Source organism: Apis dorsata, unplaced genomic scaffold (assembly GCF_000469605.1).
Source record: "Apis dorsata unplaced genomic scaffold, Apis dorsata 1.3 scaffold_376, whole genome shotgun sequence".
NCBI classification, from domain to species: Eukaryota; Metazoa; Arthropoda; class Insecta; order Hymenoptera; family Apidae; genus Apis; species Apis dorsata.
This window is the reverse complement of record NW_006263639.1, coordinates 242,549-258,212: the sequence shown is the minus strand read 5'-3', so window position 1 is coordinate 258,212 and position 15,664 is coordinate 242,549. Positions and strand designations below refer to the sequence as shown.

Here is a 15,664-nt window from a genome sequence, read left to right as displayed (position 1 = left end):
TTTTTTTTTTTTTTTTCATTATTATTGAAACTTTAAAATATAAAAATTTATTAGTTTTTCTATGATATTATGCACTTTTATTTATTTCTATCTTTCATAATTTTTTATTCATTTTAAACAAATTGGTATCCAAAATATACTATACTTTTTCTACGATTTATTAATTTCATTAAATGAAAAAAAGTTTTGTCTTCTTAAAAATTCTTCTTAGAAGAATTTCCTGTTGGATAAATAAAAATCGATATTGTGATTAGTTTGAAAAAGATTATGATTACGGTCAAGAATAATTCAAAGTTTCAAGATCTTAAAATATTAAATATTATCTGCTTTATGATAATGAACGTATTATATTTATCAAATGACATTATTTTAAAAAAAAAATTATCAAGAAAATAGTAATCAAGATATAATAAAAAGATAATAAAAAGTATTATATATTATCATTATATTAATTTTATAGAATATTTTATAGAAAAATATTTTGTAACTTAAATTTTAAATTAAATAATTTTCCAAAAATTTTTTTGAATAAATGCAAATAATATATTTATATTTGTATTTGTAGTTTAAATGTGAAATATAAAATTTTGTCGTTATAATTTTTTTTATAAATTCATTATCACTATATTGTATGAATTTTATAAAAAAAATTTTAATATTTGTATTGACATTTATTTGACTTTAAAAACTACAACAAATATTTTAAATCCGAGTTTCATATTTGTATCTTTTTATTGATATTTTCCTTTATTTTGAAAAAGTAAAAATGTAATATACGATTTTTTTAACGCGTTATGTGTTTTTGTCTTATATTTCAACTGATATCTCAAAGCTGTTAAATATTTAAAATAGATCAATATGCTCGTATTCGAAACAATTACTTCTTTTCGTGTACAAACTTGAAACATGTAATTGAAATATACAAATAAATTGTATTTAATATTTTAATTTTTAAGTCGCCAATTTCTATAATATTAATTATTCGTACAGATTTAATATATGTTTATCATAATATGTTTTATTATATATTTTATTTTATAATATAATATTTATTTTATATACTATTTAAAATATTTTGTTAATAACGATAATTATTATCACTTATATTCTTATTGTGATAATAAAAAGAGAGGAGATATTAAAAATTTAAATCATTAAGAAGTAAAATTGATCAAATCTAACGAAAATAATTATTTAATTTGTATCATAAAATCTTTTCAGAAAAATCTGTTCATTTTGACATTATCTTATTTAAAATAATATTTAAAATGTAAATTTTATTTTAATAATTCAAAAAAGATTCGATTTCATTTAAATTCAAAATTATTAGAATACCTTTAAATAATTATTTAAAATTCTTAAAATTATTTTAATCTAATCATATCAAGAAATAAATATTCGACTTTGTATTAATATTCGAGTATATGTCACTCAACGAATGCAAATCTTTTGTAAATAAGAACATCATTCGTTACGATAGAGAATAAGTTAAATCACGCGGTCGTCGTTTAATAACAACATGTTTTGAATAAAATAAGTGGGGCAAGAGGGAGAGACACGTTTGTGACTACTATATCTTTCGATTATAATGAGTGTGTGGTGTATATTCATACTTTCTTAACGAGTTTTTCTTTCTCTCACAATTCTGATAATTGGTAATTAAAATATTTTCGATCTTACCGCACGATCCAGTCTTTTAAATTGTTTATGAACCGAAACGCATTTCTTCTGGTATATTAATAATTTTTGTTATAATATAATTTTAAAAATAATTTCAAATAAATTTTTTAATTTTAAATGACTTTAATCTAATAATTAACCTATGACGATTACTACTAAACAAATGCTACTATTTATGTGTCATTGAAAATAAATTTTTCAATTAAATTATTTTTTTCTATCTGTGGATATTTGGATTTCTAAGAATATTATTATTATGTAAAAATATTTATAAATATCGATTCGACTAAGTCTTGTATTCACCTGACGCAAGTTAGAAATTCGTTTTAATAATTTAATTTATTTAATTTAGCTTGATATTAATCAATTTTATTCGAAATTGTTGTTTTGATTTTTATAAATTATTATAACATTATAAGTTTAATAAATTTTATAGCGATGTATTAAAAGAGTGGATAATTAATTAAATATATAATTAATTAAAATCGTAATACTACCAGCATGATGAATTAATTTATTTTCTGCAATTAAGTTTCTAACTTCAATTTTTATCTTCATTATATATAAATACAAATGACTGATGAAATTCAAATCTGGTCGATTTGCAAAAACAAACCAATCCAACGATACGAAAATGAATAAAAAGATCTTTATCATTATAACTAGTATGTTTAAAATCACTTTCATATATTTTGTATATGTATTATAGTATGTACAATCTATCTATATTCAAAGTTGTAGACTTGAAAAGAAAAAAAAAAATCAAAAAAAAGAAAATGTAATAAATTACGCGAAAAAATTTTTTTTTCATTAAATTTTGTTTTATATTCTAATTTTAATTTAGTTCGTTATATTTTACGCTGTATTGGAATATACTATGTTAATGAAAATGTTAGTATTCATATACCTATTTATAAAAATGTCTGAATATTTAAAGAAAGGATCAAATTTGATTAAAGGATTAAATTTGATCGTTCTTTTTAAAAAATAATAATCATAAAATTCAAAAATTAAATATAACATATGAAATAAATTTTTTAAGTATTCGTAAGTTTGAAAAGAATTGTATATATAACTTGTTATAATTAATTAATAATTGTATATTTTTTTAACGAAAAAAAATGTTCTTTTAATTTTTCAATTATTAATGACAGAAAAATATTTTTGTGTTTCAATAAGAAATATATTTATTGAAAATAAATTTATTTATTATAACTAATTAAAATATTAACTAAAACTATATTGCGTAAATGCAGTGCATTTGATAATACGAAAAGATTAATAAATTTGTAAAAATTACTCTTATTGGCAATTTTTTTTATGCAATTAGAATTTATTATTATCTAATAACAATTTATGATTAGTATTAAAAATATTTGATTTATTAGCACTTTTATATATTTGCATTTAAATATGCAAAGATATAAAGAATATCAAGAGAATACATTACTGAGTAATAATAATAATATCTGCTTCCATTTCTTTAAATGATTTAAAATATAAATTTGCACAATCATCTTTACACTCTATTAAATTTGTAAAATCTCATGAATGATATCAGTTGAATTGTGGTAAGGGGTTCCATCGATAAACACAAGGTGTCTGTAAAAAATTTCCCTCCTTTCAACATAATAATGTATAAATAAACGAGTAATCCGACCACAATGATATGTAATCGTAACAATGCCATAAATATTCGTGTTACTTTTACTGTTCATTAATCAAGACATTATTTAGATCTTCTTCAGATGATTATGTCTAGTCCATTGGAAACATTATAATAATTATCTCTCTTAGTGATTGGTCATGACGTTCTTGCGTCAATCAACGATCGAGGAATGGATGTGTTTTCACGTTGTTAGGAAAATAAAAGAGGCCGAACAAATAAATGAGCCCCAAGGAGGATAATGAACAATTAACAGACGCTTTGGAATGCGTCATATTACCAACAATGATTATTAATTAAGTTCCATGAACTACGGACTTTATGCACTTCCGATTGCCAAGTTTCGATTTGTTCTTTCACTTAGCACAAATATACTGAGAAACTGGTATTTTTTTCTCCAAAGATATCGATCGATATATTAATTAATTTTATTATTATAATATTTTATTATCATTATAATTTTATAATTATTATAATAATTAATTTTAGAAAGAGTGATAAAAAGAAGGAATAAAAATATAAAATCGAGTATTAAGATCTTCGAAAGTTTTTACAGGTTTTAATTATACGTTATATATTATATATTAAAACAATGAAAAAGATCATATAAACATGATCTATTTGATTTTGTTTTTCAGCTATAATGAATTTTTCGACACTGTATCTGCTTATTTTCAGAGAGAGATGTTCACAATGATTCCTTTATATATGAAAAAGTTTGAAAAAGTTTCAGCATTGACTCTTTCCATTTCTCGAAATATTATTTTTTCTAAAAGTCTTGTTCAATTTTTTTTTTGCGAAATATTTTGATATTGTTAATAAACGTTCGATATTGAATTTCGTTTGTAAATAATGAAATTAACTATTTTTTGATAAAATTATTGCAACATGAAATTCACTATAATTCGAAAACAAATAAGTCAAATTGGACATATGTTTATATTAATTTTTTTTTTTTTTTTTATCGTTTTCATATAGATTCATTCACAGAAACAATTGCTCAATACGATGAAAGACATTATATATTACTATTTGCAATGATCGAGAATTTATCCAATTCAATTTAAATTCAACATTTGCAAATTTTGCAGCTTGTTATTGTGAAATAAACTAATTTTTTTTTATATTATTTCAAGATCATTGAAATATAAACTTGTTTAATTATTTTTTCTATTATTTGTGCATATATTGTGCGTTCAATATTTGTCTCTATTTTTAATAGACATTTTATGTATTTATATTCTTTTTTATCATTTGAAAGCAGTTTTAATATCGAAAATATATACAAATGATATTTTTAAGAATTTTTAGAGTTTTTCAATTATATTTAATTTTTGAAGTTAAGTGAGATAACTCTAAGTGAGATAATTTCGCTTGCAATTATTTTTTGTTTTTTACATTAAATTATTTGAATATTTTGATTATATTATTATTGAAAAATATTTAATAAAATTGTATGTGTATGTGTGTGTGTGTGTATATAGAATGCAAAGATAATAATCTTAGTAAATAATAATTTTATAAAATATATATAAAATACTAAATTTTAGAAACATAAAACTTTCAATATTTATATCATTAAAATGTTTAATGATATATGAAATGTCAAAATATTAAAATGTTTTTTAATATTTCTACAAAATTATTTTTTTTTGCACAATGATAAATGAATCGTTTAAAAATAAATTCGAATTTCTGAAAAATTATTTCCTAGATATTATTAGGAATTACTTATTAGGGATACTGGGATATTAGGAAATTCTTTTATGACAACTATATCTTAAGTAAGAAAAAATGTGTGAAATCTCTTTGTAGTCTGAGGATTGAATTTTCAAGAATTTAGAACGTTCATAAAAAAGAAAATAGGTTAACATTTTGATAAATATATTATATTTTTTCATGAAAAGATTTTTTTAATATAAAATTATATATTTAAAACTTATAATTATAAAAAATTGATAATATATTATTAGGAAAATAAAAAAAATAATGAATATTAATTGATTTATATTTGTGCAATTTCAATTGTAATATTAATTAAATAAAATCATATAAATTAAAGAACATGAAAGTTTAAAAGAAAACAAGAAATTAGAAATTAGAAAAGTAGATCTATCCCAAAGAAGATAAGATTGAAATAGAATAAGAACTCTATTTCAAATAAAACTATAACTTTTTACAATATTAAAAAATTTTTTAAAAATGAATTATTATTGATTATTTGTAGCATTTATGAAAATCAAAAGAAAAATGAAAATGATCATTGTATCTTAAAAAGGCGAATACTTTGAAACTCAATTCTGTAAGTAGTACAAGTCAATTAATTCTCATTCATAAAAACCAATAATGGTATACTTACTTATTTATCTCTTTATTTGGTGAAATTTTAGTTTTATTCTATATATCATTTTTTTATGATGTAATATTCTTTTTAGATTTTATGATGATAATGAAAATAGTTTGCTGACAATTTTGCTTCATTAAATCGATAATAAATATTCATTTCAATCAGTAAGATATATATTTGTATATATATATCTATACAAATTAGTTGAAGTAACTAAAAAATTTCTTAATCTTAATCAAATTTCTAAAATATAATCTAGCACACATGTCAAGGATAAAGCAAATATTAATGATCTATATAATATTTTTAATCAAATTGTTGAATAATAATCTATAATTTTATATTATAAAGATATTATAAGATCATGCAATCATTATTGAAAATACACATCAATGTATATAATATTAATTGTATAATACAGTTTTAAAAATATACGTTATATAATTAAATAAATTTAAAACAAATTTTTTTTATTACAATATTTATATTTGTTTAAATATGATTTAATATTAATGCGAAAAAGTTACAATTTTAAATCAAATCTTCATTGATAAATTTTAATTTTTTTATATTCTGGAAAATATTATTAATATTAAACATTAAAATTACGAAATTAATAATAATAATAATTTCCTAATATTTATTTATTTTTGTTCTTTTAAAACTTAGTGGACATATAAAGTTATATTATTATATATAATATATATAATCAATTTACATTTTTTACATTTAAGGAATAAGAAATGAAAAATAGAACGTAGTCATCTTTGATGCTTATTGCATTTTAATTAAACAAGAAATAAATATTTTATTTACATGGAATCCAAATAAATAATAAATAAGCAAATAATAAATCTCTTTATTATTAATTAATTAATTTTAAACATAAAATAATATTTTCAATAAAATTATATATTAAAAATATTTTAATTTTTTAGTATTTGCTTTAACTTATTTCAAATTTTTATCTCTTCTATATTATGTTCATTTAAATTATATATTATGATTATATTATTATGATTATATTATTATGATTATTTTTTTCATAGTTTTCATATAAAAATGAAAAATTTTAATTACAATTTTTATCCTTATAAGCAAATGAAATTTCGATTATAAAGAGAAATTATTTTTTAGATATACATTTTAAGATATATTATTTTATATACGCATGTATTATGCATTTTTATATATGTATTATGCATTATTATATATGTATAATAATTAATAATAGAATAATCGAAATCTTTGCATTATATTATATATTATTATTATATGTAAGACGCACAAATTTGGTCAAACATGCACAAACGTGTTAAAAAGATTACATATTTCTAAAAACATTTTATATTTTCTTTTTATTTTATATTTATATATAATATAATTTCTAATTACGCGAAAAATTAATTTATATGAGAATTTTCGATCGATCGATAAAGAAAATTTTGTATTGCGTTTTACAATTATTGTTGTTGCGCTTCCGGCAACGACAATAATTAATCTACACGTACGATGATCGATATAACGTCATTTAATATTTGCCGAGTTACTACTCGACTCTTTCGATTGACTCGAAGCTATTTGCAGCAATCGGGCGTGTATCTACGACTTAAGATACAATAAAAATAGGAAGTTTAGTCTGTGCAACGAATATAATGAAATGCATGGATAATAATGATAAAATGTGCGTGATAACGAAACTATAAATACATATGATAGGAGTAATTATTCTTGGGAGAAAGAAAATGGAGATACTTTTTCCTTAATTAATTCGTATTTCATATCCGAGAGAAAATATTATCTTAAGGGAAAAAAATATGTATAATGGATAGCGAATCACGATTGCATTGAAACCATGGGAAAACATTTGGGAAATTTAATAATACTATTTCTATTACTTTTGTAATGTTTATAAATAATGATTGTGTACGTAATAATATTGAAATTTTGGTCAAGAGATTAAAAGAGAATTTTGTTAAATTGTTTTAAAAGATTTTTGATTTTCTGAAACGAATTAAAGTATTATTTATTCATTAATTACATTCATTTACTAATTAATAAAGAAATTAAAATGTATTATAGAGAAATTATTGTTTTCATAGAATGTGTATTCCATAGTCTTTATCTATAAGACAAGATTCTTCTTTCAATAAATGTTATAAGTTATCTTTTCCCTCATAATTCTATTGTGCTTTCCAAATACATTTATATCTTATATTGAAATGTCAAATTAATTAAAAAATTAAAATAAATGATTTATAATTAAAATTAATTTTTTCCATCGATAAACTTTGATATTTATAGCTTTTATTGATAAAATTTTTTAATATTTAAAATAACAAAATATTAAATATAATTTCTGTTTTATTCTACTACTTTCAATTTCAATATATATTTTTTTTAATTATAATTTTATTTAATGTAAATATATTATTAAGTGTAAAAATTATAGCAAAATTTATTCAAAATTTAATTTGTTCAAATATAATAAATATAAATATTAAAAATTTAAACAAAGAAATAAAAGGTAACAAAATGAATTTCTTCCATGCAACTATTCATTTTCTCCATGTCTAACAATACATAAAGAAATAATACAGAAAAAAAGAAAAAAAAAGAAAAAAATTTTTTTTGAAGAAGTGTTTCTTTATTACACAAAGAAAGCGCCTTAGGATATCTGCGAATTAACTAAAATCTCTTTGTGTTTCATTGCTAGATTAAAAAAAAAAAATTGTAATGTTTGTTATCCAGGTTGTGGCAGTACATGTTGAACCAAGCATTTTCGATTCGTACTACAATGGATGTTGCAACGGAACTTTTTGGCCATTGTTCCACTCTATGCCTGATCGAGCAACCTTCATTGCGGAACATTGGCGAGCGTATTCTGCGGTAAATGAGGAATTCGCAGCAAAAACGGTGGGTAGTTCTCGAACGGAATATTGATTATATATAAATTAGAGGAATAATTCTTGGAAAGTCGAGAACTTGATAATATTGTATAATCTGACAATTGTGCAAATAAAATTGTCAGATAAAAGGAAAGATAAATGAAATATAAGATATAGGAAGTTTTATAGTTTGTTATCTACACACTTTGTATACTGTACAAATAAGTTTTTTATTTTGAAACTGTTAAGAATGATATTAAAGTGACAAATATTTGTTGTTATAATTTAAATAAAATGATATCTATTTTTATAAATGAAATATATCATTTTCATGAAAAAAAGGAAATTTTGCATATGTATGATTTAGATTTTGAATAGTTTTTTTTTAGAATATTTTAATATTACAAAAATCAACATTATTTTCTAGTAATTTTTAGAAATTTTTAGAATTTTTGTTTAAAATTTTTTATTGTATGTCTTATTGTTTTATATAAATACAAAATCATTATTGAGTTACTTCTTCAAAAAACATTAATTGTTTTTCTAATAATCTGGATCAATTAGATATCTTAATAACTTATCTATACAGAATCGAATCTCTATTGAAATTTTAAATATTTAATGAAATAATATAAAATATAAAACAAAAATAAAAATATCATAAAAATACAAAAAATATTTTTTTACCAGCCAAATATTAGTGTTTCTGGATAATAATTTAAATGAAAAGAAATGCTATTCAATTATTAATAATTGCAAAACAATTTTAAATGAATATTTATGTATTTTTAGATTATGTATTTTAAATTATGAATATTTTACTTCTTACTTTAATCATAAATATCAATAAAATATAATTTTTTGCTAAAAAAAATTGATAAAAATATCTATTATTTTTAGAACTTTAATTAAAAAATATAAGTAAAATATAGTAATTATAGAATAAAATTATCAAATTGTATATAAATTTGTGAGTTCAATTCAGTTCAGATCACTGTTTTCCTTTATTGAAATATTGAATAAAAAATTAAATGCTTTATTATATATTAAAAAAGCATTCTCGTAATAATAATTTAATAATTTTGTCTTATTGATATTTAGGTCCGTGCATTAGAAGAAATCCATAAAGAGCAAAAGAATCAACCAAATGGTACACCACTAGTGTGGGTGCATGATTATCATTTAATGTTGGCTGCGAATTGGATTAGACAAGCAGCTGATGAGAAGCAACTTAAGTGTAAATTAGGTTTCTTCCTTCACATCCCTTTTCCACCATGGGATATATTCAGATTATTCCCATGGGCTGATGAAATCCTTCAGGGAATGCTTGGTAAGGAAATATATTTTTGTCAATTCTTAGATTCTTAGATTATAGATATTATATTTTAGACATTATAGATATTATATTTTATAGATATTATATAAATATTATATTTATATAGATTTTTATATTGCTAAGAATTTTTGTATTACAAATCTGTATATTTTAGTCAAAATTTATAAATTTTAAAATGTAATTCTTAAAAAATAATGAATTAATTATGACAATAATTATCAATTTATAAATTTTAATCTAAAAAATTTTAGATAAATATTCAATATTTATTAGAAATATAAAATGTTATTTTTTAAAAATAAATGAATATTAATTTATAAATTGAATGAATGAATTTTAATTTAAAGAAAATTAATATGCATAAGATCAATTAAAGAAAAATTTAGCATTCGTTAAAGAAAATAAAATAGAACATTATACTTGAAAAATATTTAGACATTATTATAATAATTATAATGAGAGTAATTATAGAAGGTTTATGAAAGATTATATAAAATATAGTGCATACATATTGATCACATATTTATTGCATATCTTAATATTTTTTATTCAAAAAGATTTGAAAAGCAAATTTAATAAAAATAAATTAAAATAATAAATTCTCATCAGGTTGCGACATGGTCGGTTTTCATATTCAGGATTATTGTCTGAATTTCGTCGACTGCTGCCAGAGGAGTCTCGGTTGCAGAGTCGATCGTAAGAACTTGTTGGTGGAGCATGGTGGAAGAACTGTACGAGTGAGACCACTTCCAATTGGTATTCCATTCGATAGATTTGTCTCGCTGGCCGAGACTGCCAACAAAGTTATATCAACTAATCAGAAAATTGTATTGGGCGTTGATCGTCTCGATTATACTAAAGGTCTGGTTAATAGACTGAAAGCTTTTGAGATGCTGCTGGAAAAGCATCCGGAACATCGTGAACAGGTAAACATGTTGCTATTATCTAGTTATATGCAATTACAAAAAGATTTGTTTTATATTTATATATTTAATGTCTATATGCAAAAACAAATCTTTAAATTATTAAAAATAGTTACTTTATATTATTATATTATTATATTATATTATATATTAGATTATTATATTATAAATATCTATTTTAGATATTTATTTTAATATTGTTAATATTATATTCAGATATATATTTTAATGTTTGAAAGAGACAAAGTCTATTAAGTGTAACTATTTTAAATATTTACTTAAGTATTTCAGAATAAATATTTAAAATGCATTTATTTGTTCTGTTTTTAATTACTTAGTAATAACTTTTATAATTGAATTCTTATGATTCTTAATAATGAAAATTCTTATAAAGATAGTAAAGAAACGCAGTTATATTTAAATTTAATAATTAAAAGATTTAATAATTAGATTTAATAATTACATAATTATTTTATTCATATTTTAAAGAAATTATATAGTAATAAAAAGAAATTATTACATGAAATGATATTTCTGTTTAGGTTACTATGCTTCAAATTGCTGTACCATCGCGAACAGATGTGCGTGAATATCAAGATTTAAAACTTGAAATGGATCAGTTGATCGGTCGCATAAACGGTCGATTTACAACACCCAATTGGTCTCCTATTCGTTATATTTATGGTTGTGTAAGTCAGGATGAATTGGCGGCATTCTATAGGGATGCTGCTGTTGCTCTCGTTACTCCACTTAGAGATGGAATGAATTTGGTTGCCAAAGAATTTGTTGCTTGTCAAATCAATACACCACCGGGTGTGCTGATTGTTTCTCCATTTGCTGGAGCTGGAGAGATGATGCATGAAGCTTTGATTTGTAATCCATATGAAATAGATGAAGCTGCAGAAGTTATTCATAGGTAAGTTTTAAAATATTCAAATGAAAATGATATTATTTACATATTTATACTATTTATATTATATATTTATAATATTGAATTTAATTAATATTTCAACATTAACATTAAAGCTAATTTTTAGTTAATTTACATTAGCAAATTTTATTATTCTTTTATTTCATAGTTTTTTTAATATAATATCTTTATTAAAATTAATTTCATTTTTTAAATATATATGATTTTAAATATATAATTTTTTTTAGAAAATGTATAAATAAAAAAAATAAAAAACATAAACAATATCGCGAAAATCTGGTTTTATTTCTTATTATAAAAATTTATTATATATGTACATTTTAGAGCTCTTACTATGCCAGAAGATGAACGCACATTAAGGATGAATCACTTAAGACGTCGCGAAAGGATCTACGATGTTAATTATTGGATGAAATCTTTCCTACAAGTAATGGGATCGCTCGAAGAGCACGATTCTGTAGGTGCTACGACAATGCAACCAGTGACTATGGATGATTTCGATGATTATTTGAGCAAGTAAGTATTATTAGAATTCAATAATGGTGTATCTGGGCCCGACCAGAGCATGCGTTTATACGGGACTCAATCAACCAAAATTAAATTAAAATCATTTGGTGTTAAAATTATTAACACGTTATAGATTATAAATTTCTTATTGAATGAATTATTGATTAAACTCAAAATACTAAATGAATTAATTGCATTTTAATGTATGATTATGAGCAAACTATTATATTGAAAAATATTATTTAAAAAATTTCTGATATATAATAAGAAAAATTTATTGAATAATGATTTTGTATGAAATGAAATCTATAAATGTATAATAGTTTGCTTATTGCATATACAAGGATAAATTCTTGGGAATGCCTATATATGAAACATATATTTAATAAGTCAACTAAATCATTGAAATGGAATGGTTTCTTCTTTCAATGCAGATTAAGAATAGATTTGTTTATTAAAGCATCGAGCATGAGTTTGGGTACATCGCAACGTGGGGAACGTTGGTCATCTGATATTGTATTTTTGATATTGTCAGTATAAAAATTATAAATTCCAATTATTAAAATTATAAGATTACTTTAAATATTTTTCTCCTAATTAACTATCTATTTTTTCTAATTTTCCTAAAATACCTGTTAAAATTCCCTGTTATCAAATTACTGTGGTATATTTAATGCATCGTGAAAAAATATAAATATATTCCTGGATCAAATTTATATAATATTGGGATCTTCGATATGTCCATGTTTAATATTATTTGAGGTTATGCTCAACCAGAGAATGCTTTTGGAAAACGGGCGGGCCCGCGCGTGCGAATGTGACCTGACTCATGATGAAAATCGGGTAACGTTCCAGTGACATCCACATGTCCCCTAGGTATATCGGCGATAATCATAAGTTGGCTCTCTTATTGGATTATGATGGTACATTGGCTCCTATTGCAACACATCCGGATCTTGCAATCTTACCACTTGAAACAAAGAATGTTTTACAAAGGTTGTCCAACATGTCTGATGTGTACATAGCAATTATATCGGGTAGAAATGTGAACAACGTAAAATCGATGGTTGGCATAGATGGTATCACATATGCTGGAAATCATGGATTGGAAATTTTACATCCAGATGGCAGTAAGTTTGTTCATCCGATGCCTGCTGAATTGGAAGGCAAAGTGGCAAATTTGATGCAAGCGTTGCAAGATCAAGTGAGTTTCATTTAAGATATTTTTTTAATAGTTTAATATTTTAAAGATTCTTTTATATATTTCATTAAATTAAAATTGCTTAAATCTTTGTAATCATAATTTTCTTATTAATATTGAAATTAATTAAAATGAAAATAACTAACATAAAATTAAAAATATAAATGATAAAGAAAAATGATAAAAAAAATTAATATTGCAATTTTGATAATTATTGATTAAATATTTTTATGTAATATCATATGTAATCATTCGAAATTTTTATATCATAATAACAAAAATGAAATTTAAAAAATTTTAAATAATTTTAGTAATTGTCAAATATGTATATATTGAAATAAAATTTTACTAATTTGATATATTCTATGCAGCTCTGCAGAGACGGTGCTTGGGTAGAAAACAAAGGAGCATTATTAACGTTTCACTATCGTGAAACGCCTATGGAGGGACGTTCTGTGATGGTTGAACAAGCAAAGAAAATTATTGAACAAGCGGGTTTCAAAGCCTGTTCAGCACATTGTGCTATCGAGGCGAAACCACCTGTCGAATGGAATAAGGGCCATGCTTCCATTTATATTCTACGTACTGCATTTGGCTTAGATTGGAGCGAACGTATTAGGATTATTTACGCTGGTGATGATGTGACAGATGAAGATGCGATGAAGGTATGAATTTCTTAATAATCGATTTATAAAATGAAAAAAAATATTTTTAATTTAGTTTTAGAGATTTTCCATTCAATTATATCTTTTTTCTAATTTTTTGATTTGGTTTTATATTATAAATATTTATATATATTTTTATATTATATACTATTATATATAATATTAATTGTGTATTTTATCTAGGCGCTGAAAGGTATGGCAGCAACTTTCCGTGTAGCGTCATCACATATAATTCGTACATCAGCTGAAAGGCGTTTGCCGAGCACGGATTCCGTGTTGACCATGTTGAAATGGGTTGAAAGGCACTTGAGCAGACGTAAACCTCGCAACAGTACTGAAATTCCTTCTAGATTCCGTCGTAGCAGCGCTGGCATTACTATGGAAATGTCTTATACGACATTAGAATCCTAGATGATGCTGTAACATTTTACATTATCATATCGACTGTGTCCTCGACAAGAATTTTGTATATCATAAATTTATAAGGATATACCTATAAAGTAAGGACAACTAAACAGAGAGAGAAGAATAAAAATAAAAGGACAAAAAGGAATGTCTAAGTAGTTAAAATCAAACAAAAAAGCAAAAAAAAAAAAAAAAAAAAAAGTAAATTGTTTAGCATAATCGTGATGGTAAAACACCATCAGCTAATGAACAAATCAAGTATCATGCGAATACTTTTTCTTTCCGACGAACTGTATTCGAGAGCTATAATTACATTCAAATATATAGAATTAATTTAATAAAACAACCGTACAAACATATAGATATCAGCCAAAATAAAAGAAATCTTTTTTGATGTGAAGCAAATAAATCTTTATAAACTATTTTTAATTGATGTATCTCTCCGGTAACCATTTAAATGGCTTTACCCCATAAAATAAATTATGAGAATTACAGAAAAAAAAAAACAAAAAAAAAATGAATGTTATGTGTGCAGTCGTCAAATCTCTATTTCAATCGTGATGTGTGAATATATACATGTCCTCCTTTTTTTTTTGTAATTTCATCGTTTATCGTATAATTACAAAAAAATACATTGTACGGTAATATTTAGGCTGAATGTAGTTTTCGGCGAAGTGTGTTTCATCGAAAACCATAATACTTAGTACTTAGTTATGTATAGTTTTTAAGTTCGCGTCGCTCAAAAAAGTAACAGAAAATATTCGATGTATTGTAATATTATTGAAATAACTTAACTAAAAGTGATTTTATTAACCAAATATTGTATAATTGCTATTCGAAACATGAAATGAATAATTGTAATGGAAAAATGATTTTACATTGGTACATTAAAATATAAGAGAAATCATTATATTCGAATTTATAGTCCGCTCAAAAATGATCATAATCAATTAATATAATGGATTTCAGTTTTGCATTCGTAAAATTTAAATTAATTTGTTAAATATTATATATTTAAGTTAAATTGATTTAAAAATTTTTGCAGTTTATATTTCAGCCATATTTTGTATACTTTTGAAGTTGATAAAGATGAATAAGGATGAATTTTCATTGAA

The 15,664-nt window shown here is 22.4% G+C and overlaps 1 protein-coding gene across 4 annotated transcripts in view; it reads left to right on the top strand.

Moving 5' to 3' along the window:
- Window positions 1–15,191, top strand: part of LOC102678590 (alpha,alpha-trehalose-phosphate synthase [UDP-forming]) — a 55,084-nt gene extending 39,893 nt beyond the window's left edge. For 3 of the 4 annotated variants that reach the window (XM_006618798.2, XM_006618797.2, XM_006618795.2), the window contains 8 exons: window positions 8,445–8,609; window positions 9,683–9,911; window positions 10,527–10,843; window positions 11,383–11,756; window positions 12,096–12,287; window positions 13,134–13,482; window positions 13,851–14,144; window positions 14,328–15,191. In XM_006618798.2, coding sequence (XP_006618861.1) covers window positions 8,445–8,609; window positions 9,683–9,911; window positions 10,527–10,843; window positions 11,383–11,756; window positions 12,096–12,287; window positions 13,134–13,482; window positions 13,851–14,144; window positions 14,328–14,555 — 2,148 coding nt within the window. In that variant the 3' untranslated portion in view covers window positions 14,556–15,191. The remainder of the gene's footprint in view (window positions 1–8,444; window positions 8,610–9,682; window positions 9,912–10,526; window positions 10,844–11,382; window positions 11,757–12,095; window positions 12,288–13,133; window positions 13,483–13,850; window positions 14,145–14,327) is intronic. The other variant, XM_006618796.2, reaches the window with a different exon arrangement.
- The last annotated feature ends 473 nt before the right edge of the window (window positions 15,192–15,664 follow it).